Source organism: Temnothorax longispinosus, chromosome 3 (genome assembly GCF_030848805.1).
Source record: "Temnothorax longispinosus isolate EJ_2023e chromosome 3, Tlon_JGU_v1, whole genome shotgun sequence".
NCBI lineage: Eukaryota > Metazoa > Arthropoda > Insecta > Hymenoptera > Formicidae > Temnothorax > Temnothorax longispinosus.
The window spans coordinates 5994609-6022576 of record NC_092360.1 but is presented as its reverse complement, the minus strand read 5'-3'; the positions used below and the strand labels follow the sequence as shown (position 1 = coordinate 6022576).

General features: G+C 44.1%; 2 protein-coding genes and 1 long non-coding RNA gene across 16 annotated transcripts in view; 2 read left to right on the top strand and 1 right to left on the bottom strand.

Moving 5' to 3' along the window:
• The window catches only part of LOC139810397 (GTPase-activating Rap/Ran-GAP domain-like protein 3), a 30690-nt gene extending 28592 nt beyond the window's left edge, over positions 1 to 2098 (top strand). For all 5 annotated transcript variants that reach the window (XM_071773916.1, XM_071773915.1, XM_071773912.1 and 2 more), the window contains exons 16-18: positions 47 to 133; positions 301 to 564; positions 705 to 2098. In XM_071773916.1, the coding sequence (XP_071630017.1) occupies positions 47 to 133; positions 301 to 564; positions 705 to 964 (611 nt within the window). In that variant the 3' untranslated portion in view covers positions 965 to 2098. The remainder of the gene's footprint in view (positions 1 to 46; positions 134 to 300; positions 565 to 704) is intronic.
• The window catches only part of LOC139810402 (uncharacterized), a 162586-nt gene that overhangs the window by 133254 nt on the left and 1364 nt on the right, over positions 1 to 27968 (bottom strand). The gene's annotated exons all lie outside the window — the stretch shown is intronic.
• On the top strand, positions 3587 to 27468 carry Hr39 (nuclear hormone receptor FTZ-F1 beta). 6 transcript variants are annotated; one of them, XM_071773918.1, is made up of 8 exons: positions 16814 to 17529; positions 17820 to 17914; positions 18931 to 19444; positions 19810 to 20234; positions 20687 to 21031; positions 21134 to 22759; positions 23040 to 23330; positions 23410 to 27468. In XM_071773918.1, exons 3-7 carry the CDS (start codon positions 19102 to 19104, stop codon positions 23304 to 23306), a joined length of 3006 nt encoding a protein of 1001 aa, XP_071630019.1. In that variant the 5' UTR covers positions 16814 to 17529; positions 17820 to 17914; positions 18931 to 19101; the 3' UTR covers positions 23307 to 23330; positions 23410 to 27468. The 6 variants fall into 6 exon arrangements, with proteins under 6 accessions (XP_071630023.1, XP_071630018.1, XP_071630020.1 ...); XM_071773922.1 differs by lacking the exons at positions 16814 to 17529; positions 17820 to 17914 and adding an exon at positions 3587 to 4360 and having other exon boundaries at positions 20687 to 20882; positions 21525 to 22759; XM_071773917.1 differs by lacking the exons at positions 16814 to 17529; positions 17820 to 17914 and adding an exon at positions 3588 to 4360.

Here is a 27968-nt window from a genome sequence, read left to right as displayed (position 1 = left end):
CCATAATGCATAGATGTCCATCGATATTCAACTTTACTTGCTTTAGATACGTGCCACTTTCAAAAGCTGGCAGAAGAGAACGCTGCGCCAACCGAATTTGATTTTAATTGGAATTCGATGCCGACAGCCGTAGGTGAGACAATATTTAAAATCTTTTATAAAAATTATACGTATTATATCATATAACGTAATCATAATAAACATTATGAGATAAAATGGGAATTTGCATTAAAATCTTTCGTTACTTAAACAGCATATATCGACGTCTTTCTTGACAGATGTTGCATTTGTTTATGACAGCCTGTGCCTTCCCATATGTGATCGCCTTCACTAACGACACGATGGAGATTCGATTGATAATAAACGGCAACCTCGTTCACACGATCGCCATGCCCAATCTTAACTTGATCACCTCGAAGCGAGACATCTTCTTCGCGACCACGGCGCCGGAATTTTTCCCTGGAAAATGCGAGCGAATTCGATTGGATTCGAAACCTCTCGAGAAGGAAGAAATGCCCTGCACCCCACCGCCGTCTTCGTCCTCCTCTCGATCGAGTGTTCCAAGTACGTGGTCTTTTTGGTTCTCTTGCCCCCATTAAAACCCGAAATCCTCATGCCTCATCGATCCGATCGCTATCTCCGAACGCTTGACAAACGTATTGAGGTCAACCCTCCCCGAATCTGGGGGAATCTGCCTTTCGCAGACAGTCAAGGCGACTGGAAGCCGATAAGGATCTACCGGATACCGCTGCAGACCCTGTCGAGAAGCACGGCGTCCAACTGCAGTCAGAGGAGGTGTCCGAGTCCCGCGGAGCCGGAAATCGTCTCCGCGCCACCGACCTCCGACAGAACCTTCCTGACCGTCGAACCTCAACGTGTAGTGAGCAGGTCCTGCAGCAGCAGTCCTACACCCACACCAACCACGAATTTGCCGTCGCAAATGCCATCGCCATGCAAAAAATAGACGCCGTAGTTGTTGGTGCTTTGCCACAGTCGATTGCATTAATTGTGATCTCTTAACAGGATCGATCACGTAAAAGTAAAAGAAAAAAAAAAAGAAACCGATCGCACGTACCTGATTTCTCGTCCTCGTACGAGAGAACACATGGAAATCTTTGTCATTGTTATGCTATTAGCGTGCGTCGCGCTGCACGTATATCTTGAATGTAAGCGCGACCGCGCGTACAAGTTATTGTTCGGATAGATTTTGACGAGGGCACAATAGTGTCTTAATTACGGAGGGACCTGCTATATAATTATCATTTTTTCTTCGCTTCTTACGTCTTTATTTCCACATATTCTACTACTGTTACTTTAATAATTCTCTGTTGCGGCACACATGGCATTTTCTGTTTGTTCCAATTTTATGTAATGCACATTAAAAAAACATTGCGTTAGAATTCAGATTTTTTTTAAGTGAGACAATTGCAAATATTTCGATAATAAATTGCGTTCTATGGTAATCCTCCCATTCCTCCTATATATATCTCTTTTAATATTTTTCTTTTGATATAGTACGATGCAAAATTTCGTAAAAATATATCGCTTTAAGAGACATCGCTCTTCTCTATTAAGTTAAACCGATTTTACCTCGCGTCGTCCGTAATTAAAGCATCGTGGCGCGATAAGGACGATATTTTGGACGCTTTGGGATTTTTTCCAAGTGACGTTGTATATCTTAGCTTCTCACTGTTTCGAAACCAATCTTAAACAATAAGATTCAGGCTAATGACCGTGATAATGGTCGACGGTCGAAAATATTTTTGACGATTCTACTTGACCGTGGAACAAACGCGTAGGCAGTTATAATACACGTAAGAAAAAGGGCATTTTTGGGATGCGCGTTAGCCGGATGAATCACGCGTTTCTTCGAAAGTAGAATAGAGGCATGCGAGGAATGTCGGAGATGATCGTGCATGGTCGATCGATCCCCCGATGATTAATACCGTCGGGCTACGCCGCATCCGGACTTATTTTTATTTAAGAAAAGATATATAACACATTATTCCGACGTGAGTGTCGATGTTTACGCGTCATGTGTATATAATACAAAGTAACGAATAAAGTATATATGTTACCGTTGCATTTCCACCGAAAACGATGAAGCGATATTTTTTTCAATTCTTCTCGCGCTTTCTCTCTCCGTCCCCCTTCGATCGTTACTCCAATCTATAATTTTAAGATAATACCTATTCAATATACGATAAATTCATTTAATTGTTTTATGTATATTTTAAATGTACGTCTCGCTACATACAATCTATTGTGTCAACCGAGTAAATCATTCTTTCTTAAAATAAATTTCATAGAACCGCGCATTTTTGTCGTTACATCTAGATTCGATAACGATAAGTGATTTACTTGGAACTTGGTATATATCGCATCTCGTACTTCTGTCAAGGTCTACGATAAACATGAAGAATTAAATTTGCAAGAGAAACACGAACGTATGTTTTTTTTTATCTCCAGATCGTCGCGAAATATCCTACGATGTGTCGCACCGAATTTTCGTGTCTTCGACGACAAATAACGGAAAGTCGAGAAATTAGGGAATCGCGTTTCCGTATTAAGCTTTTTCTTTCGACGAATTTAACGAGCGAGTCGAAAAGCCGATCGTGCGGCTTGGAGAAGCGTACCGCACGGCGATCTCGGTCAGATTCGAGCATTGAACCGCGAAGCGATTTTCGTTCGTTTAACACGCGTTTTCCGCCGCGAGTCCGCTGACCATCGGGTATACCATGCTCAATCGGAATCTGTAATCTACTGTCATTAACTTTAGAGCGCGTCTTCCCGACGAGACGGACTTTCTCGAAAACAAAAAAGCGCGGAACGCGATGTGAAGTTCGCCTTTTTCAATCGAATTTCTAAATTAAAGTATTTCGCAGTATACGTACGGTGCTTTCTTTTCGCGCGTACGGCAAAACGTCGCGAGCGTCGCGAGGTTTCACGTTCCGCGGCTCGCCGTAACAATTTTCATCGGAATCGCGTTATCGTTTATCGCATTACGCGATTCGATACAGCGGAATTTATCGCGAACGTGCGACGCGCGTTATCGCGAAAACTTTCCATTTTTACGCGCGGCCGCTGTTACGCGGCACGCACGATACATACATACGTAACCGGAAATTCCAGCGCGCGGACCCCCGTTCCGTTCGTAACCGCCGCAACCATCCAACCGCCATGTCGGCCGGCGAGCGGCCGAAGGCGACGGCAGGCGAAGGCGACGGCGTTCACGGCGACGCGCGTCGCGTCGCGTCGCGTCGCGTCGGAACGGCCGTCGGCGGTGTCGGCATCGCGCGACGGTGTACTGTACTATCGGCATTGGCTTCGCGGCGCACGGTCACCCGTGAGAGAAAGAGAGAGAGGGGGAGCGGGAAGGGGCGGCGGGGAGAACGCACTCGCGAGGGAGCGAGCGAGAGGGAGGGAGAAGGAAAGGGCGAAAGAGGGAGGGAGAGAGAGAGAGAGAGAGAGAGAGAGGACGCAGGTACGAGGGGGCCACACACACGGAAGGTCCGTGGCGAGAGAGCGAGACGAGGAAGAGAGGGGGTGAAGGGGGGAGAGAAGGAGAGGAGAAAGAGAGAGAGAGAGACAGTCGAGCGCGAACTCGTGGTGTGCGGAGGTGCCACCAGCCGGAGTCGGAGTAACAGCGGAGAGTCGGAGGTGGCCCGTGCCTGTGGCTACCCGTGACCGCCCGTGGCTCGAGAGCTGTAACTCGTCGCGCCGTTGTAACGTGACGCGCGCGCGAGAGAGAGAGAGAAAAGGTGCGTGCGTGCGTGCGTGCGTGCGCGACGCGTTTCTCGCCCGTCCGTATTTTTTACCTCCGTCGCGCGCGCGACGCGACGTCGACCGTCGCGCGTCGTCCACCGGGAGCACGAACGGCGCGAAGGTGCTCCGTGTGCCGCCGTCTCTCCTCCACGCTCCTCTCTCGCTCTCCTTTTTTTTCTCTCTCTCTCCATCTCGTCTCCTCTCTCCGTTCGCTCGTTTCTCCGCTCCTTCGCTCGCCTTCTTTCTCTCTCCCTCACGTACCACGCGAGTGTGATCGGTACAGTGCGAACCAGTGCGACGTGATACGTTCTCGCTCGCGGATCGCCCTTCGCTGTGCTCGCGCGACAGGATAGTTAGGTGCCGCGCGTATACGTCATCGTGAAAAAGACTGTCAGGAGTGCCTTACTAACTTCTTCCCCCCCGAGCTGGCTGTCGTACGGTCGTACGGCCCGACACGTTCACCGTCACCGTCACGGCGAGATCCCGAGCGAAGAGAAAGAGAGAAAGAAAGAAAGAGAGAGAGAGAGAGCGAGCGTGAGAGAGGGACGGATAGATAAAGAGAAAAAGAGAGCTCCACGGCGCGCCGTGCGACGAGGTAAGAGCGCTTCCCGTGTTTGTTTTCCCTAAAAAGCGAGACGGTAACGTTACACGTTACATTAAAGGTCCGTTCGCCGTGCGACTCCGACGACCGACGGCACAGGGACGTACGGAGGTTATGTTTCCCGATGACCCCTCGACTTTCCCCTCGCGTCTCCACCGCGCTCCTCTCTTCCCCTTCCCTCGCGACCGCCCTCTCCCGCCTCCCCCCTCCCGCCCGGCTGCTTTTCCTCCTTCTCGCCGCGTCCTTTTCGCGCTTCACCCTCCCCCTGCGTCTGTCTCCTTCACTCCTCTTCTCCCTCGCGCGTACTTTGTTCCCCCTTTCTCCCTCGCCCCCCCTTTTTTTCGCATTCTTTTTCGCGTTAGACGTCGGAGCGAAACGCGACCAAAGTTTCGCGAGACCCGCGGCTCGATCGAGTCGCACACCTGGCGGCGATTTTCATCCGAACACTTTTGGGACACTCGCGGTTACGCGCCGTTCCATCTTTCTCCTCCACGTGCGGGGGAGGGAGGGGGTTCCTACGTTTACCTCACGTTACGTACGGACGTACTTGACTCTCGCGTCTGCGTCTCTCGCGTTTTTCGCGTGCCCTACCATCGCGGTACCTCATCGCGACACCGCCGAGTTTCGTAACCTCTCGATACGGGTTTCGCGAGCTATCAGCTGTCAGCCACCACCATATAGTCCATGCCACCTGTCCGAAACTCATGCACGCGCGCGCGCGCACACGCACACGCGTGTGCCTTCTTTTTTTCTGCCTTGCTCTTTCTCTCTTTCTCTTCGCTTCTTTGCGCCTCGCCGCGTTACACGCTCCCTCACCTCTCGTCCGGCTCTCGGACGTTAAACCGCACGATTTTACAAGTAGTTTTCTTCGTAGGTCTTTAGACTAATGCACGATTCCTCTCGAGAAAGGCGTGCGGGCGCGCGCGCGCGCGCGCGATCAAGCGATCGGCGATCGGAGCGTGCCAGCTCCCGGAGTAGAGAAAAGGCTTGTTGATATTTCGGCGCGCAGGCTCTCTGGCATGACAGCGCGACCGGCCTTGAGCCCCCCTTCCCCTTCCCCCTCCGCGTCCACGTGTCCCGTCTTCCCCCGCGCCGCTCTCTTCCATCATGTCCCTACTATAGGCGCACCGCCACGATACTCTATGGACCAGTGACGCTCAACGTAGGACGTTCCCGCTCCCTCGAGAGGCTTCCCCGATCTCATGTGTTCGCCATATATTTTCTTTGTATGTACAAGTTCTTTACGCAAGTTTGTCCGTTTGTGCCTTAGCCTCGTAACCTTAGGTCGAGGCTTTGGCGGTTGTCGTTTCTTTACTTACATTTTGCATATTCGTATTGGCTGACAAATGTCACGTGTTTCCTGAATAGATACGCGATTACTTGTTACATGAAATATATATTATATAAAAAATGATAAACGCGTACGACATATAAAAAAAATAACGTATCGGAATATACTGCAGAAATGATATACCTCGTACGTAAAGGGGTACACGGTAGACGGTGAGCGGTAGGTGTGTTTGAACTTTCGCAAGAGGGCACATATTTTAGCATTTTTTAAATATTTTTTATAGATTTTCGGCACGAAACTGCGATCGTCGCGTTCGATAAGCGAATTCTGAATATCGGCGTACGGAGTCGTACGGAGTTACCGACCTGATTAATTTCATACATTACAAGAAGGTATATCAAAATTTTTAGAGACGATTATTGTTTCTCGCTACGAACAGATTATTGAAGAATTCGCGAAGAAACTTGTCGATAAAATATACTTTATTTATATTTTGGTTGTTTGTGTGTGTGTGTGTGTGTGCGGCCTTAATTAAAGATAACGCGAGCGTTCATAATCCGTAATTTATGAGCTGAGAGGAGGACGTTTTATCTCGACAGGGCACCACTGCTCCTTATGAACCGCGAGTCCCGCTCTCCCCCTCCCCCCTTCTTCTTTCTGTCACTCTCTCTCTCTCTCTCTATATATATATATATATATATATATATATCTCTTTCTCTCTCCACTCCTTCTTCATCTCTTTCTCCTCGGATCCCGATCTCGATCTCGTCTCATCGCGACGCGTCTCGTTCGGAGAGCGCTCGGGCTCTCCTCTCCTTTCTCTCGCAGCGCGCCGCGCGCTCGGACACGAAATCGCCGCCGAATCGCCGAGCGGGCGTTTCTCAAGGTAGGGAGAAGTAAGTGACCGAGAGCGCGACCCGAGAAATCGTAAGAACGCGTCAGGGGCCGCGGCTCGGCGGAGTTCGGCGGCGATTGAAGGAGCTACGGAAGAAAAGAGAATGAGAGAGAGAGAGAGAGGAGGGAGGGGGTGACGGAGGGGCGCAGAGAGCGAGGGCGAGAAAAATCTCTCGCTCGCTCGCTCGCTCGCTCGGAGCGGGTCTCGGGAGAGGAGAGAAAATGAAACGGGAACGTACGGACGCGGACGGGCGTTAGCCCGTAGCGGTATACGGGCGTATATCGCGCGGCGCGGCGCGGCGGAGCGATCGCGCGACAATGGTATCGGTATATACCCGTTCGCTGATCACGGTCGCGACGACGAGGCGACCCGACACGACCCGACGCGTCGCCGTCGCCGTCGCCTCTCATCTCGGATGGGTCGAGATCGAGCGCTCCACCTTGACGGCTCCACCTACATCGCGCGGAGCGCGATAGAACACTCCGCGTGTCGTATTCGCCTTTCGCTTCGCCGTATCCTGGTATACAGGGTGTTCCAGAGTTGTCCGATCGATCGGCATTAATGATCGAACTTCTAACGTTACTTCTATGGGGAACGCTTCTCGGGAGAGCCAATCATTTTTTTCCCCGCGAAATCGTCACCGAATAAGACGTCTGTGCAATTGATCTATTCCGACGTGCCAAGGATGTAAAGAATCATATAAAATTTCGAGAAATGATTATTGGCGTCATATAAGATAATGTCGAATACCTTCTAACTAATCTTCGAGCAATTTGTTTTATCAAGGTTTTTTCAACCCCGTTTAATCGCGACGAGTCTATTTTCGTTGACGAGTTATCGTATCGTATCGTGCGGAGTTTGCAAAGCGCGCGACAGGATGAATCGCGCCAACGTCCTTCGGCGGGAAAAGAACGCGCGGCCGATTAGATTAAACGTTGCAACGTGCGTCTTGCGTCGAGGTATTACGTATACACGTATAACGTACGTCGGATTTGCACGGCACGGCCGCGGCGTTTCGGCGTGCGCCGTCGCTGCGCCGCGCCGGTGCGAGTGAAACGGCGAAAGTCCGCCGCGTTGTTGCACCCTCGTTTGACCGCTGTTTTTTCCGTGCCGCCGGAATGATACGAAAGGTCACGGAACGCTTAGAAGAACTTTCTCTGCGTTTGGTGATCGTTAGAACTCGCGTGCCAAGTAAAACTATATTTACCTCGCCGACACGCCGCGCCGCGGCCGTTGCGGCGCGTTCTCTCCTTTTCCGAACTACGATTTACGCCGAAGAATCGATTCGATCCGCGCGGGTAAAATGTTTCACAACGAGATGCGATTTCGCGATACGCGATATATGCGGGGCACCTCTTGAGGATCGCCGGTAAACTCTGGAAGCGTATTTCTTGAAAAATCTGATGGGATCGAGTTTTTCCCGCTGGAAGATACCTGGTATCGAATTTGATGAGCTTTGACAGTTGAGTTCTAAAGACGGCAATATGCAACGAAACTTCATTTTTTTTTTGTTTTATATTTACTGACAGAAAGTTTGCTTGAAAAATCTTTTAGCAAGAATCACGGAAAAAAATATTAGCTACTGTAGCAAATTTAGTGACACCCAACATTTTTTTGCAGCGAGAGCTATAATTTAGCAATAGTAGCAAAACCTCTTGCTCTCGCTGCAAAAAAATGTTAGCTGTCCCTATTTTACAATTTGCTATAGTAGCTAATCTTTTTTCCGTGATATATTTAATTAAGAATAATAACATATTTTCTAAATGAAATTATTGTTAAAAAATAATTTTTAATTCGAAAAGGATTACGCGCTGAAGCCTTTCTCTCACACACATATGTATAAAATACCTTTTAATATGTAAAATACTTATAAAATACCCTTTATATAATCCATCGGAGTGACGCAAATCTTTAAAGATCGATTCGTCGTCATTGGTATAATCATGGCGATCATTAACCAATACAATCTTATGATATTACAATTTTCCTAAGTAAAAATGAATAGCGATTACGTAGTAGTCTACAAGCCTATAAAGGCTTACATAAGGAACATCACTCGTTACAGCTGACGTGAAAAGAAATCGGAGATATACTCTCGGCATTGCTGCACGCCCGCGTCCGCGCAACGAAAAATCACCTGTATGCGCTGTCAGTTTAATAAATCAACTCTCGGGAAATCTGACATATACCATTTCTGTATACATATATAGCGCCGTTAGAAAACATCAATTTTCGTTTCCTACATAGATATCGTGTTACTGATACGAATATAACGAATATAACGGAGTATTATTTGCAACGCTACAATTAAATCGGACTAACGCTTGAGTATTTTTATCTCAAAAAGTACTCTCCTTCTAATATGTCATATATATCACATACGAAGAAAGAAAGGTTAATTAGTCGACCCCAGATTAGCATTAATTCAGTCAGCGCACAAGTCTGATCAACGTACGTGGGAATAAATACTTCAATAAATTCATAACCGCGGACACCGGGGCTGCCTGTTGACCTCTGGTGTTACGGGAGTGACGTGGACGTCTACCGCGGTATTGGGTATTCTTGGCATATATCCCTGTTCACGGCGTGCGAGTAAAAGTTCGCCGGTGGTGGTGGCGGCGGCCACGATGGCGACGGCAACGGCGGCGACAACGGGTCTATCCATTCGCGAGCGTGTCTCTCCGGGTAATCGCTACTCCAGATTGCGCAAGCACCTTCGGCACGATCTTATCATGTTGGCTGCAACGTACACTGCACGTACACGTGTACGTGCACGCATTCATACGCCCGTCACGTACACACGCACATGTACCTGCGGCCGATGTGTACAGCGTGTGCCGGACAACACTTACACACAAGTGTAAGTGTCCTTTACGCTCGACGGGCCCGTGCGTGCGTGTCGACGGGCGTATGCGTACGCGACGTATATACGTGTGTCCGTGTACGAGGAAAGAAAAACGGCGTGAACGCGTGAAGGGCGGCGAGGAAAGAGGAACGAAGCGCTGGAAACTCCCTGGATCCTTGAAACAACGCGGATAAGCCTAGCGCAACTTATGAATATTGATGCACCTTTCTCGACGCGGACCGCACCTCGATCGCTCGTTTCTATTCGAGAACGATCATCTTCCCTTCGATCTGACCGTTCGCTGTGCGCCACGACTTTTCGGCGTATGACCGCGAGACTATCAATTGATTTATTATATAGCTTCATTTCGCGTTATATTCCCAGTTGCCCGTTTTCCAATGGGACCTTTCAATTGACTATTACGATAAGTTATGTTGAAAATATGAAGAATTTGTCGGTCCAGCTATGTAGAATTTATTCTGTTAGTTTGCGGATTAAGTAGTACTTGTGTAGAATTATCTAATTAATGCACTTATATAAAATTACAATACTGGAATATTGAGTGGTGAAATGTCATTTGAAACTTACAATTAATCTCTCGGGAGGGATTGGAAGAAAGGGGGATATCGAGAAGAATGAGAGAAAGAAAATACATAGAAGACGGCTCTATTAACGATAAAATCCTGTTATCTCACACTCCTGAATTCCGAGGAAAGCGTAGGACGAGGCCTGCAAACCGCTAAACGCTCAAATGTCGCGTGCTCACCTCGGGGTCTCGAGGCATTTTCTTGCGACGCGCGTAATCAGCCTCGCGGTTTCACGTTTTCATTAATTTACGCTTCAGCGCGGCGTAACGCGAGCGACCTTATTCCCTCGCGACGTCCGGGGGAGGGTAATATATTAGACGAATGACGCGAGACAATCCGCCGTGTATCGCGACCATAAAGCGCGGGGCTCTTCCCACGCGTGCTCATACCTCGGCTGGAAAACGCTTTGAGAGAGCCAAGGCTCTTGTCCGGAATCACCTTAGCAGCTGTACACGTTCGTCTGAGCACCTCTTGTTCTCCAAAGGTCGACGGTTACAGAACGCGCGCGGAACGAGGCAGCTGGGATACGTATACGTACGGGCGGGATATCGCGACGGCGACGTAACGAATGCGGCCGTAAAATTTTTCTTTGCCACACCGCGCGCGTACGCGGGGAAAAGGGAGGAAACTAATATCTCTGCTAGTCGCCACCGTTGGGGATACCGGTTTCGGTGCGCTGCATTGTTTCGATCTAACGACGTGGATCTAGCGCAGTTCCTTGCAATCTCGCATTCTTAAAACGATCTTAAAACGATACGATACATGCTGGACGTTATACCGCGTTACAACGTGGAAAAACTGTTTACGCCACATGCTGAGAACCGACAGAAATTTGGGATCAAGAATGTCGAACTGCCACCGATTATTTCTAGACGAATGGATATTTTTAGGAAACGCTCTTTAATTTCCTTAACTCGCTGTGATGCTAGTGTATTGCGTTTTCTTTAAAGAAAAATATTAGCAGAGATTTAATATTAATAACGAATCAGAGACGTTTTCTTATTTTTACTATTCACTCTTAATAATTTGCGACTTGTAATTCTGTATATAAAACAATTTTCTGCTGCGTCGATCCTGTTTGATATCTTATCTTGTTAGATATTAATAGCTGAAAAAAGTTGGCAGCCAGCTCCCTTCGTTGACAATTCTTGCTACGCCACTGCGTTTGTCCGCACTGATTTGTTGTGCGATCTGCCGTTCTCTGTTACATTCGGTGTGGCATTCTTTCAGTAACGGAGGCTGGAGTACAGCCAACAACCTAATGCGAGCCGACGTGGCAATTCGATCTGACTGTACCTATATCTTAATCAGCACGTAGATAACTTTTGCACTTAAATACATTGAAACTGCAGGAATTCTACCAATCTCCATTAACCTAACAACTTTAGTTTCTTTAAGCGATAATCTCTCCAATAGTGGTTTCTTGAAAAGTATATATGCAACAAAATCATTATATATAAAATAGCGAAAATTAATCATGGAAATACATTTTTATTGCGCTGATAGGAAGTGGTTTTCGAGAAGTATGCAAAAGAATCATTTTGCAACCGCTTACAAAAGATTATTATCGTTAAATCAGTTTTATTTCAAAACGTTGCTTTATCTTTCACTCATGACTCATAGTTATATCGCAGTTTTATTGTATTAATACAATATTAATCGCGATCCGATATCTGTATATCATTCGAGAATTTATACTTTGCGTTCTTACAGCGTTTTGTGCTTGTTTGTTGCATTCCTGAGTTGCGTGTTTGTGCTCTCGGCACAATTTAATCTCTGCTATTGCACATCGTGATTGGAGTCATTTTTATCCGAGCACCCCAGACGCGCGTCTCGCAAATCGCTTTGTGCGAACGACGTACCCCTCAAGGAACTCGGGGTTTTCCTCGAATATCCGATTACCCGGCTATATCGATTACCATCGGTTCCGGGCGAACGTGTGCCGGCCGATGTCGCGCTGCGAAAAGGAAACGCGTGCACAGGCAGCGCGAGCGCGCGAGGCCGGTAGCCGCGCGACTGTGAACCGGTTTTCGATGCCGCTCAAAAATGCCCCACCGTCTCGGCAGCAATAATTTTAATCGACACCCAGGCCAGACCGCGCCGCCGCGCGCCGTGCCGCCCGGCTGTCCCTCTCGCGTATACACGCTCTCACGCTCGCGCGTGCATTCGCGAGATGTCGAAGATATGCGCTTGCGGGGCCCGCGACCGGGCCCCGGCTTGACAAGGCACACGCTCTGGCCCGGGTGAAAGGAAAACGCACGCCTACTACCTTCGGTGACAGAAGGAGACGGATTCCGCGGCGAGCGAGGGCATGCACGACCACAGGAGACACGCGGAGTTTTCGTGGAATACCGTCGCGAAAGCTGAATCAGACGAGCGTTAGGTGGAGATGTAACGATGACGCAAAGCGACCGCGAGTAGAAGCCCGAATCGTAATCGTGATGCAATCGTGGAAATTCCAGGCTGGGTTACTTTCGCCAAAAGCTCGCGGCGGTAATGCCAAAATCATGTTGAACTTCAGAGATTCTTTTATATTCATAATGGCAGATTATGAATATAAAAAGGAATGCAGCTTGAAAATAAATGTTTCAATAATTCGAGTAGATTCTTTAAATTTCGACATTTGATATTTGATACGATTATAAAGAGATGTACGAAAGAAAAGAGATGTTTTATAAAGATCGTCGCGAAAACAGTTTACTAATTTAACTATGTATAATTTTGAAATTTAAATAAAAAATCAAAGCAAACTTGTAAAAGAAATTTTAATTAAGAATTTCTTAAATAATAAATAGATTATGTCGCATAAGATACGTATCTTTCGTATCTTCAATATAATACATATTTTTTTTGTTGCGAATTATCTTGCGATACGCGGCGCCGTAAAATATCTGCGGAAGGCGCGGATCACCTCCGGAATAAACATACCCAGTCGCGATAGACGCCGACTATATCGCGTTAAGGCTCCGAGAAATGGAACGGCGGGAACGCTATGCATGTTATAGCCGAGGAAAACCACTCCAGTTCGAGATACCGTTTTATTTCGTGCGCAACGCACTCGTGCCGGGTTCACACGATCGGCTGTCCCTCTCGTGCAATTAAATAAGAAATTTGTCTGATCGATATCGTGGAAAAACGTTATCGATAAAACACGGTGGTGTAATTTTTTAGGCAGAACAATTTAGGCTTAATATTTTTGAATTTTCTGACGCTTCCATTCCCGATAGAGTCCTTCTGTTAATCGTTTGTATTTAAAAAGCGTTATTAAAATGAGCGCGGTAAAAAGAATACAAGATTCTAACAAATATTAATACGTTTGAATAGTTGCAATATATGCAAATGAAAATGTTTTTATCGCGATATGTTTCCAATTTTCATATAAGTCATCGTGAACTTTTAGGACATACCCGCACCGTAGTCTTAAAAGCAACGAATAGATTATTAAGAACATCGCGATGGTATGTGGTACATACGTTTACGATGACAGTGAAATATGGTCGACGCCCACTTTCATAATACTAAACCTATCGGAGTTTGATATCACTACTTATGTAGTAAATAGCTTGATATATCACACATTATTATCTTTATGTTAAAATCTTATATGTTTCTGCATTAAAATCTGCAGTGTGTCTAGATTGTCTAGACATTAATTGAATTTATTTAACTGTGAGCCCGATACTTGTCTTTAATATACAATATTTGAATTCTTCTAATTAGTATCACCTCTCAAAATTATCAAAAAATTTATCTTCCAAAAAATTCTTATACCTCATTATTCGCGTTTGCTATTTTATAAAACAGTCAATAGATTATGTGTATAACGTGTAAAAAAAAACCTACTTCGCGGAAAACGCAAATTTTTTTATGTGTTTGTTATATTAAAATATATATTTAATCTCTAATTTTAGCAAGTGTAGGGTTAATGCTCCCAAAAACGAGCGGGGTGTAAAATTGACGTTCAACCGCAAAAATTGCTCGGCAGTCCGAAGCGGATTAAGGCGCGCGAGCAATCATGCCATTCTGGCATGCCAACTCGTTGCACGCGAATGTTACACTTGGCCGACGTGTTTCCTCGTCGAGGACGAGGAGGTCTAACGTCTAACGTAATGCGCACGAGGAGAGACAAATAGGGCGGCGCGATGTAGCGCGGCGCGGAGCGGACGCGTCGCGTCTTTCACGGTCATTCCGCGGGGCTGCCGATCGGGGACTCTGTTCGCGACCCGCTTAAAATAGAGCCGCCGTATATTCCGTAGGTCGTCGATCCCTCTTCCGCGTCACCTGCCATGCCGCCTGCTGCAGCTTGTGTCAAGATACGAGGAAGCCAGGCACTTGCGCGTGCATCACGCGCAACCACTGTCGCGTTTGCTCCGCTCCGCTCCGCGCCGCGCCGCGCCGAGACGAGACGCCCGCCCGCCCTGCTGCCGATGTCAAGAAACGGCACCGATCGAACGGTCATTGACTAAAGGCTTCGACGGTAAATAACCTTATGCCCGTTACCATAGACGCGTTGCGCGTTTCCACGAGAAAGCGGCATTGTTAAGAAAAGGGTGGCCGACAAGCTTTGATATTACATTGAGAGATATTACGTGAATTCAATTCATCTTTATAAATATTGCGAACTTTAGTCAGCAACATTTTCGAAAGCTTCCTATCTGTAACACACACACACACACACACACATACATATTTGTCAGATTTTTTTCGATCAATTAGAGTCTAGTAGTAGAGAGAAAAACGCCATTTACGATCTGGACTAGATCTTGGTAACTTAATATATTGATATATATATAATATTGTGTGAATTTTTTATACTTTTTCCAAACTCAGTTAACTGCGCGCAAATTTTTTGTCAGTCTTTAAAGCACAGCTCTTTCTTGGAATAAGTAAATCCACATATTTAAATCGAATTGATTTTAAATTTTGACGCTAATAAGCATCCTTATTAAATCACGGTAAAGACTTTATTGCGAAAAATATCACTCCAGTCAGGGTTCGAGCCGTCATTCTGTGACATCTTTATCAGATTTTTTCTCAAATTAAATGCCACTTAAAATACAAGAAACGTTGTTTTATTCTTAATGAATTTTATGGCTTCGTTATGACAGCTGATTTAGCAATATATATGAATTATTGTGGCTAATAATTTTACAAAAATTAATAACCTCGGACTACGAAGCCATCATTTATGTTAATGAGGTGTGTTTTGCAAGTCGTAATCATTTTATAATGGCTATTAATTATCCTCATCAATTAGCAAACACGATTGACATTATACGCTGCTGTTGTCTCGGAAAATTCCGAGAATCGTTTAGTTATCAGGTACTTCCTTTTCAGAAAGCGCCATAATTTTGTCGGGGTAGTATCCTACGGTAGTACGGCACTTGGGCTATCGTTTCGCGTATGATAAAGCCCGATCGTGTTATCGTGGTGCGGAGGACGATGCTTTGTTCGCGAGCCTGCTATGTCAGACAAAACGGATATCATACGGCCGAGTAAAATGAGGAGATCCCACGGACAACTTGCACATTTTATAATGAGCTTGCTGCTGATTCGCTGCAAAAAGAGGATAAGGTGCAACGCGGGGCAGAAAATCGGCTTACGTACGGAGAACGTACGTAGGAGTTAGCCGAGCGGATTTCGCTAACTGCATTTACGGTTGTCGCTCTCCGCCGTGACTCATTTTTATCCACCTTTGATATTTCCTTCATTACCTTTTTATACGTTTTTTTTTACACAAGGCAAAAAGTTGCGTATAAATGCAAATTGTAATCAACTACGATACTTTCGAGAAAAGAGAACGCTGTGGGAACGCATCGGATTTGACGCATCCCCGTCGACGGATTCGACAAACAAAAGCATTTATCTTAACGGTGGCGATTACGATGTTGCTTACCGCTATATGTTACATTTTAAAGCGTCGCGGCAATTGCCACTTTTTTATACTTGTCTTTTCCCATTGTGCCGGGCAACGGTAACAAATAAGCCTTACGACAAAGGCGACGTAAAGGGCACAAAGGACGTCAAAGCGGCTCGCTCGTGCGCCTACCTGTCGAAGGCAGCGGAGGGCCCAGGGAGCCCGGCGCGGCGCGGCGCGGCGGCGCGCGTTTTTCTCGGCTCTCTCGGCGAGCCGACGCTTCCTCCGACCGTCCTTACGCGATGTCACTGACCCGAGTCCGTATCTCGATGCACAAGAATAAGGAGGAGCAGGAGGAGAAAGAGACGGTAGAGTGGAAGGAGAAGCGGGAGGAGAAGGAGGAGGAGGAAGAGGAGGAAGAGGAGGAAGAAGAGAAGAAAGAGGAGGAGGAGGCGGAGGAGGCGGCACGAGATTCCATCGTCGTAGTCATCGTTTGTCGTCACCTACGGCTAACCGCCGCCTGGCCACCGCCGCCGACGAAGACGCGAGACGACGACGACGGTTGAGGATCGTCCAGCGGTGACGGCGCGGCGGCGGTGGCGGTGGAGGCCGGTCGGAAAGGAGCGCAATAGCGTCGCACCGGTGCAACGATAGCGTGGGGCCGCGGCCTGGCCCGTGGCCCGGCTTGTCCCGGTCCGACCGACTCGCCTCGACGCGGTACACGGTGCGGTGCGACCGCGACGCTCCCGAAGTGGGGAGAGAAGACCTTGAGCTGTGTCACGTGACCCCGAAGGTGCATAGGAGCCGGGTAGGGCGGTCGCGGAGGGCCTTGAACTTACCGCCGACGTCGTCGAAGCCGGCGTCGTAACTATCGCGCGCGCACGCTCGCCTTCTCAAGTCAGTCAAGTCAGAAGAGGCGACTTGGGAGTCGGAGATAGAGAACGACACTCGGCATGTGCGTACTACCGCGTACAATCTCCTGTATCGCTTCCTTTCCTTCCGATTCACGTTTAAATAAAGATGAGAGAGAAAGGAAAGACAGAGGAAAAGAGGAGCACGCTCTTCTCTTTTTACACGCTCGCACTCGCTCGGCATGTACCTACGCTCGTTTCCGAAAACGTAGACCAGCTCGGTGCGCTGGTATGCGACCTGCACACGCGTCCGTGAGGGGCCTACCTGCCGCATGCCACCGCTATACGCCTGCGAGTAGCGGCGCGGGTGCCAGGACGACACGTCGTACGCGCGGTATCGCGACGACGCGACGCGACGCGACGAGGCCGTACACCGCGCCGGTCTCCGATATGCTCCGATATGCTCGACCGCTCCGGCTTCGCCCGTCCCGCTCGTAACTAACGTTGTTACGTTACTCCTCGAGGCACCGGCCGCGGTGCGTTTCGTTTGAACCTCGCGATAACTAGCCCGGCAAGACCGTACGAGTCCGAGAGTACGGTTACCGCGTTACTTGCGTCGTAGCCGTGCACTCCGTGCATGCGAACAAGATACCTGCAGACTGCGGTAGCTCGCTGCGTCACGATGCGTAAAATAAGATAGAGTTATGGGAGCGATATATGCTACATCTCTTGTAACTCGTTCTAGCCGTTCTACCTTCTACGACGGAAACGAAAGGAAATTGTGTAAAAGTTGTCGGTTTAAAATTGAAAGCAAGTTAACGTATATCCACCGTAAAGGTAAATTTTCAAGATAATTGCCTAATCTTTAATTTAAAATTGTTCTATTCACCTATCTTTATAAAGACTATATATACAAATAATTTCCTTGTTGCCTATATATATAATAAGAATTTAAAGTCCAGCAAAATCTTGTTTTAATTAATTTAGTCGTCTTTAACTGAAGAATTTAAGACTTTTTATCAAGTCTTTAAATAAATGTCGTAAATTCAAAAGTCAGATGCAGAGAATAAATTAAATGTTTATTAAGAAAAAGTCGATTTCTCTGATCTAAACTCCTGTTATTATAGACTCGCACACAGCTTTATGTAACAGCGGAGTCGTGAAACAGCGAGAACTGAATTATTTCTTTCGAGGACACGTCACCCGAGTTGCAACTTGTAAGGTGTTAATCGTTAATATATGGTGCTCGCGAGTTACATGCAGGTTCTCTATAAGTACACACGCGGCGCGTATATATACGCCAGTTGCGTAAATTATTTTAATTATCCGAGCGCGGTTTACGCTTCAGAGCGTGTGACCTAAATGAACAATTTTGCAATACGTTTCAGTTTGAAAAGGGACCGATAGCGAGCTTAACGGATCTAAACGGCGTACGTTTGCCGTTCCAATCATGCGTCGGATCGGAAACGCGTCGATCTTTGTTTTTCAATGACGGATCGCTTCCCGCGTATGTACGTCTGTCGCGTGATCGGCCGCCGAGCACTCGCACCATGTGCGGGCGTGAGTGAACGCGTGTGTTTCCGCGCGAAGGTCGTTCGGCGGTTCCGCGGGACCGGAAGTGGGCCGGCCTTGCGGCACGGCCATCGGCGTAACCTTGCAGACAAGCGAGAGAGAAAGAGAAAGAGACTTGACTGTGCGTCAGCACTCGCGAAATCGCGTCTAATCGTGCGACTGGATTTTCGGCCAACGTTCGTGCGAGAAATTCAACCGATTCGACGCGACGCTTAGTTAGCTCTGAGCCGAAACAGTTAAAGGAGTTCTGCATTCTTGCGAAACCCGTTGCGTAAACCGCGTGAATTGGAAAGTATATCCAGGAATTTTATGATCAGACCTCGAAATAAAATTTCTATTTGAATTTCGCGCTAGAATTCGATTTAAATTAAAAAGATGGGAAATCGTTCTAATCAATCAAATATCGAGTGGAGTTGTTAGTTTTATAAATCATCGATAATGTTAAAATAATAAAAGATGAAACATGGTTTGTTTCACTAATTGCATAATATTCTTTTGTATCAATTTAGTGATTAGGCAGTGCGTTAATAGCGGGCATTAATGCACAATAATTTGTTTGGAGATTCTTATCTGATATGAGAGATATTGCGAACATAAAATGTTAGTATATCAATGAAAGATTTGCATATTAAACACATAAGAACTGTATTCGTTTTTCTTTTTTAGCGATACGGAGCGAGCGTGAAATCGGCATCGATCGTGCACAACCATACGTAGCTCCAGATAATTCACAGAGGCGACAATAAGAGGGCCCGCCGTAAGGATGCTGTACGCTTTCGTGAGGATCGAGAGGTCGCGAGTCGTATCACGAGCTTGCAGCGGCGTAACCAGCTGAGAATGTCAGAGCAAAACGGGCCCAGCGAGGGCCCAGGGCCAGGGCCCGGCTCGGATTCGGGCTGGTGGCCAAACACGCAGTCTTGGAAATCGTCGGCGGCCGCCTCGTCGTCGACCTCGTCGACTCCCACTTCGGCGGCAGGTTCCGCATCCGTTTCTGTCTCCTGCTCCGCGTCCAGCTCATCCTCGACGAGCTCTTCCACCTCGGCCAACTCGTCCGCGACTTGTTGCCCCTCGTCCTGCATCGGCGTGTCCTGCACGATGAGCCCAAGCCGCTCCACGGAAACGGGGAAAAACGTGTCCGTCACCACTATTAACGTACCGCCCAATCAAGAAATGCACGATGGTATTACTCTCGACTCTTTATTAGATTCCCTTAACGCAGTACAAATGCAAAGTGATTATTTGAAATAATCTCTTTCTAATGTATGATGCCATTCAAATATTAATAAAGGGACTTCTAATTTATTATGTAAGTTTTTTGGCACGTTACAACAAAGAAGTAATTTTTATTAATTTTATTCATTATTATACCAGTGATAATTGAATCTATGTACTATATTAATTCTTTAAAAAGAATTTTTATTTGTAAATTTTTCTATTAATATCTAAGTTAGATCGTTAAAAAAATAGTTTTTCGTAAACAAGCTCCTTTTCTCAAAGTAATAAAATTTGCAATACCTTTGATTACACATGCAACTATGATTTTAGGTAAAGGAGTATGTAAATATCTCGGGGGGCAGAATGGCGTGACGGTGTCGGTGGTATCGACCTCGGTACTGGGATGCGGAAACGCGAACGCCATCCCGACAAGCGGAATCTGCACGAATACGGGGCCGCATAGTATCGGTATCGGAATCGGCGGCATCCTCGCCGCGAACGCGGCCGACATCGATGATCCCGAGGACAGCGACGGCGAGATCAGCAAGATCGACTTTAGAGGCGTCAATCTACGTTCGAAGAAGAAACGCGACGTATCGGGTAATCAGAATGGCGACAAAATCGGTGACGGAGATGCAAACGGCGACGGCGGGGGATGTTGCGATGACAATTCGCAACAGCAGCCAGAGAGGCCTATGTCATGGGAGGGTGAACTATCGGACCAAGAAATGTCTTCCAATACAATTACTAATCAGGTTAGACTCTTGTTGAATAATATAAAATTTGCCAACAGAGATTTGAAAAGAATATTTATATAAATTTTTTAAGAATCGTATAATTGCAAAGAATATGATTGTTTATTCATGCAAAAATCAAATATAAACTTATATTCTTTCAAACAAATTTATTGTTAATTGAAAAAATTACTTGGCAATGCTGCATAAATGAAAACTGAAAGTTGATAACTACCTGATCACAGAAATACAATATAGATATAACCAGTATCGATCTGTTTTACCATTTATGTTATAATCCGTGCGAAGTAATAAAGTCAAACTTTGAATATAGGTAAGCATTTTTACTTTATAATTACATGATTGTATAATCATGTAATTATATAAATTGAAAATAGTAGAAATATATAGAATTGTGTGTGCATATGTGTATATGTGTATAATTTAAAACTTCAATTAACTATTGATTTTAGGATCACAATGAGGAAACGTCTATGGAGGGGGTTCAAGTATGCAGCACGAGCCCTGGGCCCATGGAACAGAAATTTCCTATCAAGTCGGAACCGGATTTTCGATCCAGCCCAGGTTTTACAATAGGATCCTTTCACGATGGTGGACTGCCCATGACACACAATCAACAACTGCAGCAACAGCAACAGCAACAACGCGGTATTGAAAACCTCGAACAGACGCAACAGAGCGACCTACCGCTTCTCGTAGGCAAGCTTCTCGGTGGATACAACAACTCGACGCCTAATCACAGTCCTGTTCTAAATCCGCGACATCATCTAACTAAACACAGTCATACTAGATCGCAGGTGAGCTAATACAACAACCTAAATAAATACCGTACTAACACGTCAATCCGACATGTTTAATTATGCATACGCATATACATTTTAACTTTCGAACTCTCGTAGGTGCCGTCACCAGATTCCGCCATTCATTCCGCGTATAGTGTCTTCAGTTCACCAACACAGAGCCCCCACGCGGCACGGCATTCCGCCCTAGGAGCGGGCAGTCCGATACCCTCCTCGTCGCTGTCCCTCTCTCGACACAGCTTTAACAATTCGACCTCCTCGTTATCCTTATCGCTGTCGCATTCGCTTTCGAGGAACAATTCCGACGCTTCCAGTAGCTGCTACAGCTACGGTTCGCTTAGCCCGCCTACGCATTCACCCGTCCAGCAGTCGAGACATCCGCATTCGCACTCGCAACATCATCAGCATCAAGTGGCGCAAGGTAGTCCGCTGCATCTACCAGTCTCGTCCGCAGTCGCCGCACATCATTACTCGTCCTCTTCCGTACCAGGCTCGGAACTATCGCCGGACGGCCATGCTGTCGCGGAGGATCAGGAAGACTGTAGGATACCCTCAGCGCCGTCGGGTATCTCCACAAGGCAACAACTGATCAACAGCCCCTGCCCGATTTGCGGCGACAAGATAAGCGGCTTCCATTACGGCATTTTCTCGTGTGAATCGTGCAAGGGATTCTTCAAGCGCACCGTCCAGAATCGCAAGAACTATGTGTGCCTTAGAGGCGCAGGCTGTCCGGTCACCGTGGCTACGAGGAAGAAGTGCCCGGCCTGCCGCTTCGACAAGTGCCTCAACATGGGTATGAAACTCGAGGCGATCAGGGAGGATCGTACCAGAGGCGGTAGAAGCACTTATCAATGTACCTACACTCTACCGGCAAATCTCGTTGGTAGTCCTGCCGGCGGTATGACCAGTGAAAAACTGACGACGGCGGGCAATTGCAGCCCGGCACCGGCCGGTAGCGAGCACCATTATTCCGTTAGATACCATTCAAATCATTCTCACAAGATACAAGTAGTACCTCAACTTTTGCAAGACATCATGGATGTGGAACATCTTTGGCATTATAACGACAACGATCGGGTAAGCGGCAGTGGAGGGGTACTTGGAAGTGCAAGGAATAACATTGGTGACAGTATGCTGTTCGGTGGATCCGGAAGTGGTCTGACGCCCAGCGGTATTGGAACCGCGACCGGTATTGGCGCCGGAAACAACGGAGGTGCGGTGGAATGTTTGTCGAATGACTCTAGTAACGTCGATACTAACAGTAAGAAAGGAGAGACGGCGAGCCCTGCCAGTTCGACCTCAACGGGGGCGTCTGATCAACATTCCACAAATGGCAATACCACCAACAATAGTAATTCTCAAATCGCCAGTAATTCCAATGGCAATTCAGCGCAGCATCCGGACTTTCTATCTAATCTGTGCAACATCGCGGATCATCGGCTTTATAAGATCGTCAAGTGGTGCAAGAGTCTGCCATTATTTAAAAATATCTCGATCGACGATCAAATCTGTTTGTTGATCAACTCTTGGTGCGAGCTACTACTTTTCTCCTGCTGTTTTCGCAGCATGAGCACTCCCGGTGAGATAAGAGTGTCTCTTGGCAAGTCGATTACTCTAGAACAAGCAAGACAGCTTGGTTTAGCGACTTGCATCGAGAGGATGCTCGCTTTTACCGACAATCTGCGAAGACTGAGAGTAGACCAATACGAATATGTTGCAATGAAGGTAATTTGTCTTTTCCTTTCGATATTAAAGATCCTTATTCTCAGTGCATATGTAGTACTTGAATGCTGAATACACCTTAGCTGTTTGTTTCATATATTTGTATCATGTAAAATTGAAAGCAACTTTTTGTATTAGATAAATATAACCCAAAAATTGTATTAAATATAGTTAAGTATTGTGAATGAAGAGATGAAAATATGATCTAATTTTTTTTTATTTACAACGACATGATGACAAGTATAATATCAACTTTTTTATATCTGTTTTTGGAAATTAAAAGGTGATCGTGCTGTTAACATCCGATACAAGCGAATTAAAGGAGCCTGAGAAAGTCAGAGCCTCTCAGGAAAAGGCCCTTCAAGCACTGCAGCAATATACAATCGCGAGGTATCCAGAAATGCCTGCCAAATTCGGTGAACTATTGTTGAGAATTCCAGATCTACAAAGAACATGTCAAGCAGGAAAAGAATTGCTCAGTGCAAAACGCGCCGAGGGAGAAGGCAGCTCGTTTAACCTTTTAATGGAATTGTTGAGAGGAGATCACTGAATTGTCAGCACAGTGAACTATGCCGTAAGAATACAAAATTGCTTTAAATAATTATTGCCCTGATTGTTGCAGAATTATAATCCGACTTCTGTTTTCTTTTCAGATTCCACGCTTATAGGGTCCATAAGCTTAGGGAATCGGATATAATAAATAATCGCAGAGTAAGAAAGATTAGGAAAAAAAAAAGGAAACGGCAGATGTAAGGTCTATAGTGACATTAGTACTTGGTGAGGGGATTGCATTCTTCGTAATTAGGACGCATTAACCTAACAAAAAGATAAAAAGAATTTTTCTATTTTACACCGGAATGCTTCCATACAGGTTGTGCATGTTCGCATTCCTGTTTTGAAACAAACGAATTTCGAAGCGGCCTACGGTGTATGCCGGATACGTATGTACGTTCCGCATACAGGTAGATGCTAATGAGACTGAAAGTTTAATTGACGAGGACACGCAGAGCATTTACTTTTACAATGATAAGCGTTGTATAAATACGGAGATGGTATCAAATAGCATTAAAATGCTAAATTTTATTAAATTGATGTAATCTATTCGAGCGCTAGCTTTATAGTGGCGAACGCGGATCTATAAACACAGTTGACCTTTAATTAACGATTATAATAGAACAACCAGTATTGCGTATCGTTCTGCGCTTACTTAAGAACAGAGCATAGCCATGCCTTATCTATCCCGGTTATGAAAGTGTACTTAAAACTTAATACATCAGTCGACCAATTGTCTACTTATAGAGCAGTTAATCATGGAATAATTAGTTGATATCGCTTAATTAGTATATATCGTCCACAGAATACATGGTTTTTATCGATCACACAAAATACATTTTTTATTCTCTTTATATGTTTTAACAGCTTGCCAACAAAGGGAAAAATGAAATTTTCAATTGGCATAAGTATCACAGAAATTTCCAGCAATACATATAGCTGCTATCTTTTCTGTAAATATGCTTTTTTAAGCAAGGAATTGACTAATACTGCTTTTCCGTTTTACTTGTAGAAAGGATTTTATTTTTATTAAGTATTATCAAAGCATAAAAATAAAATGGTAAATCAGATTATATGTTATATATATATATAAATGTTTATATATTATATATATTTATATTATACATTGTTTTGCATAATCGTAATATAATCGGAAAATTTATTAATTTGCGTTTCTTTCAATATCAGTGGCAAACTATAACTCCCGTTTTCTCATTGCAGTCATATGGAATTATGACATCAAAGCAAGAAGCGAATTTTTTCTTTGCAATACCTATACATTGAAATAAATAAATTTTTTGCATGCCATTACGTACGTTATTATAGTAAAAAATTGATAAAATATATCGAATACTCCTTTAAAGTCTGGAGATTAATAAATGATTATAAATCTTGATCAATTATCATAAGATACATTTTTGTTCAAAATGTAGCATATGTACATGTAATATAGTAAAATTATATATGCATTTACTAATACAGAATAATAAAAAAGGGAGTTTTCGTATTTTATTGATTTATGTTGTTGAACGTGAGCGATGTCTGAAAAAATGGTGAATTTCAAGCGCAAAATATTTATTTGCGTAGTGCAAGAAAAAATTCACTCTGTTTTATTTTTGATATAATATAATATAGCTGTAATGAGGAAACAGTGGCTTTAAGAATTGTCAAATTTTATGCTAGTATCAGCGAAAGGATGCTTATTGATATTGTAAAAAAATTGTAAAGTTACAAATTTATTAAAATTAGTATATATTCGCCAATCACGTAATTATTATTTTTGTTATAACATTCTCAAATACATGATACAGGCTATCAATTAATGCTAATATTTGAGACGAAAACGACTTGAAATTTATATATACACTGGTTGTATGCGTATACATAGGCAAATAAAAGAATGGGCAATTAGCCATTAATACATTTTTATTTGTCTCTTTGCTGAATCTATATTTACAATATAGTGTCGAAATTATTTTGCAATAATTTTTCTTGAGCATGGGACATAAAATGTCTTTTAGGACAGGAAAATATTAAGAATATGGCGCATTGACTACGGATCAGCATGATTCCTTTACTAAGTCAAGGAACGAGAACATTTATTTTTGAAAGAAATGCATTATAAATGTCGCTCGAAAGATGCAGCTATAAGCTTGCGTGCGAAACAAACGAATTGATCTCTGTCGTTGGTACTTTAATGAGACTGTCGTATATATTAGCACATTGTTCTTTGTACAATTAATTAGACTTTTTTTTATTTGTTGTCTACGTTCGATGAAAAAGCATGTGAAGAATATCTCAAGACACTTAAAAAAAATATTACCGATTCGCGCAATACTTAATATAAAGATAATTTATAAGGACCGTCTTCCTACATTTCTATAAATTCTAATAGAAAATAACTTATCATCCTCTCAATGTATATGCGCACACATATCATTCGCGTAATTATGAATGATTTCCTTCTTCAAAGTTCATTGTAAACATTTGCATAACATTGAAGCCCTTGATAATAATCCGTACATCTCATCATGCACAATAATAGTGATAACGTATCAGAAAATATTAGCCAGTATTTTGAACGATTCTTCGAGTGGTATTGAATGAATATTGAATTTGTATTAAAATACTTCAAATCGGATGCTTAATTTGATTATACTTTTAAAAATGCAACGAAAGTAACGCTGTAAATATAAAGAGAAAGAATCATATTTTGTTGTGACGAGTGTGTGTGTGCAGAACGCGTAAAAAAGTGGGAGTGGGAGATAAAAAGAAAAAGAGCGAAAGAGAGAAAATGAGGGGAAGCATGCGAGTATGATAGTATACCTGTAATAAAGCATATAAAAGTCGACTTAAGCGAAATAATATGAAAGTAGAATTACAAGAGGATAAATATTTGCCTGTTAAAAAATGACTATTCTATGTTTATGTTTGATAAAAGCTATTTCTACATACTTGAATGAGATACTTCTGCTGTAGCTCAGTGATAATTGTCTTTATTTGTACGTGCGTATGTGTGTGTGTGCGTGTGTACGACACGCGGGTTAAGGAATTTGCTTAATTTTTCGTGTGCGAGAGAAGAGCTAGCTGTAGAGATATTCTCTTAACTGACGCAATTCAGTTCTCTCGTCCTTTTTTTAAATCGTCAAAAGCAGAGAGCTATGTACTCAATTGATACAGTCTTCCGTTTCCAGTAGTATGATACGATATCGTCGCGAATTACGATATGCTCGCGTTCGTATTGTAACACATTATAAAGATTTGACAAAAAAAAAGTCTTTTTGCCAATCATGACAATATTCGGAGGAAGCTGTGTAGAATCGGATTGTATGATATTGTACGAAGAGCTTAAATACGACAGACTGCACACAATGGCAATTAGATAGATATAAATATATATTTATATTCGGATTTATACATTTATATTATATAAATTATATGAATATAAATATATGTTTATATTTGGATTTATATATTTATATACATTATATAAATATATAAATATAAATATATATATGAATGAATATACATACAGTTGTGTGTAAGAGAGAAGTTTGTAAGTATAACGAGGGTAAGGACATAAGGGCCAAACAGCAGTGTAATATTAATCAGATCGTATCCTAGGGATAATATTATGGATACTCAACACGTATAGTATTTCTAATTGATATATAAATATATATGTGTGTATATATACATGTTATATATAATATAAATGTATATATATATACATGTATAATTAAATGCAAGAGAAAAATTTTATAGAGAAAAGATACCGACAGAGTTTTATCCACTCAGTATCAACTAGCTCAGCAGTCCTGAAAATTGCATATTTTTTACCTCGATATTGTAAAAATCTCCGCGGCCGAGCGTTTGTACGTAAATATTAATTATCATACGCTAGACGATGATCTCAATTACGCGAATGCACGTTCGGCATTAACGATTTTAGATGCTACTGACCTAGTTGAGACCGCGCAAGAGAAGAAAAGAATGAAAAAAAAAAAGACAGGAAGCACCCGATGTATGTTACTGCTGAGAATATTTCGTTCCCGACTTAGGAGAGAATAGCTGTTCACGCAGACACAATTAGAGAGTAGTTTTATACATATGACACGAATTATCAGTACGAAATAAAAGAAAAACTTTTTATAAAATGATACATTTATGCTCATTCGCTCGAATCGTTCTCGACGTCGAGAATTTCATCCCCTTATCAGTATATATAACTTTCTTTTTATTTTAATTAATTTCATACGAATCTATTATGCTGTTCATGAAGCCGGATATAAAATTATATCAATATGGCGACATGAAAATATCATTTGTAAAAATATATTATCGAAAATAATATTCAAGTTAACTGTCCGCCTTCGTTGCACGAGCGCTGTTATTAGGTGGGCGAGGGGAACGCGTCCTCTCAACATATACGCAAATATGTATATGTATAATAATTTCGTCGAGTAAATTAATGTTTACATGTGTAATTTGACAACCTTAACAAACTTAAACTTTAAATTGTACTCTTTATTTTTTATTTATATATTTATTTATTTAAGTCCTCCAAAAATTTAGCTAATAGTGCCAGATTTGTTGCATTTCGGCGCGTAAAATGGCGTGAGGATACGCGAGGAGGATTCCGATCTTGCGCTCCGCGACT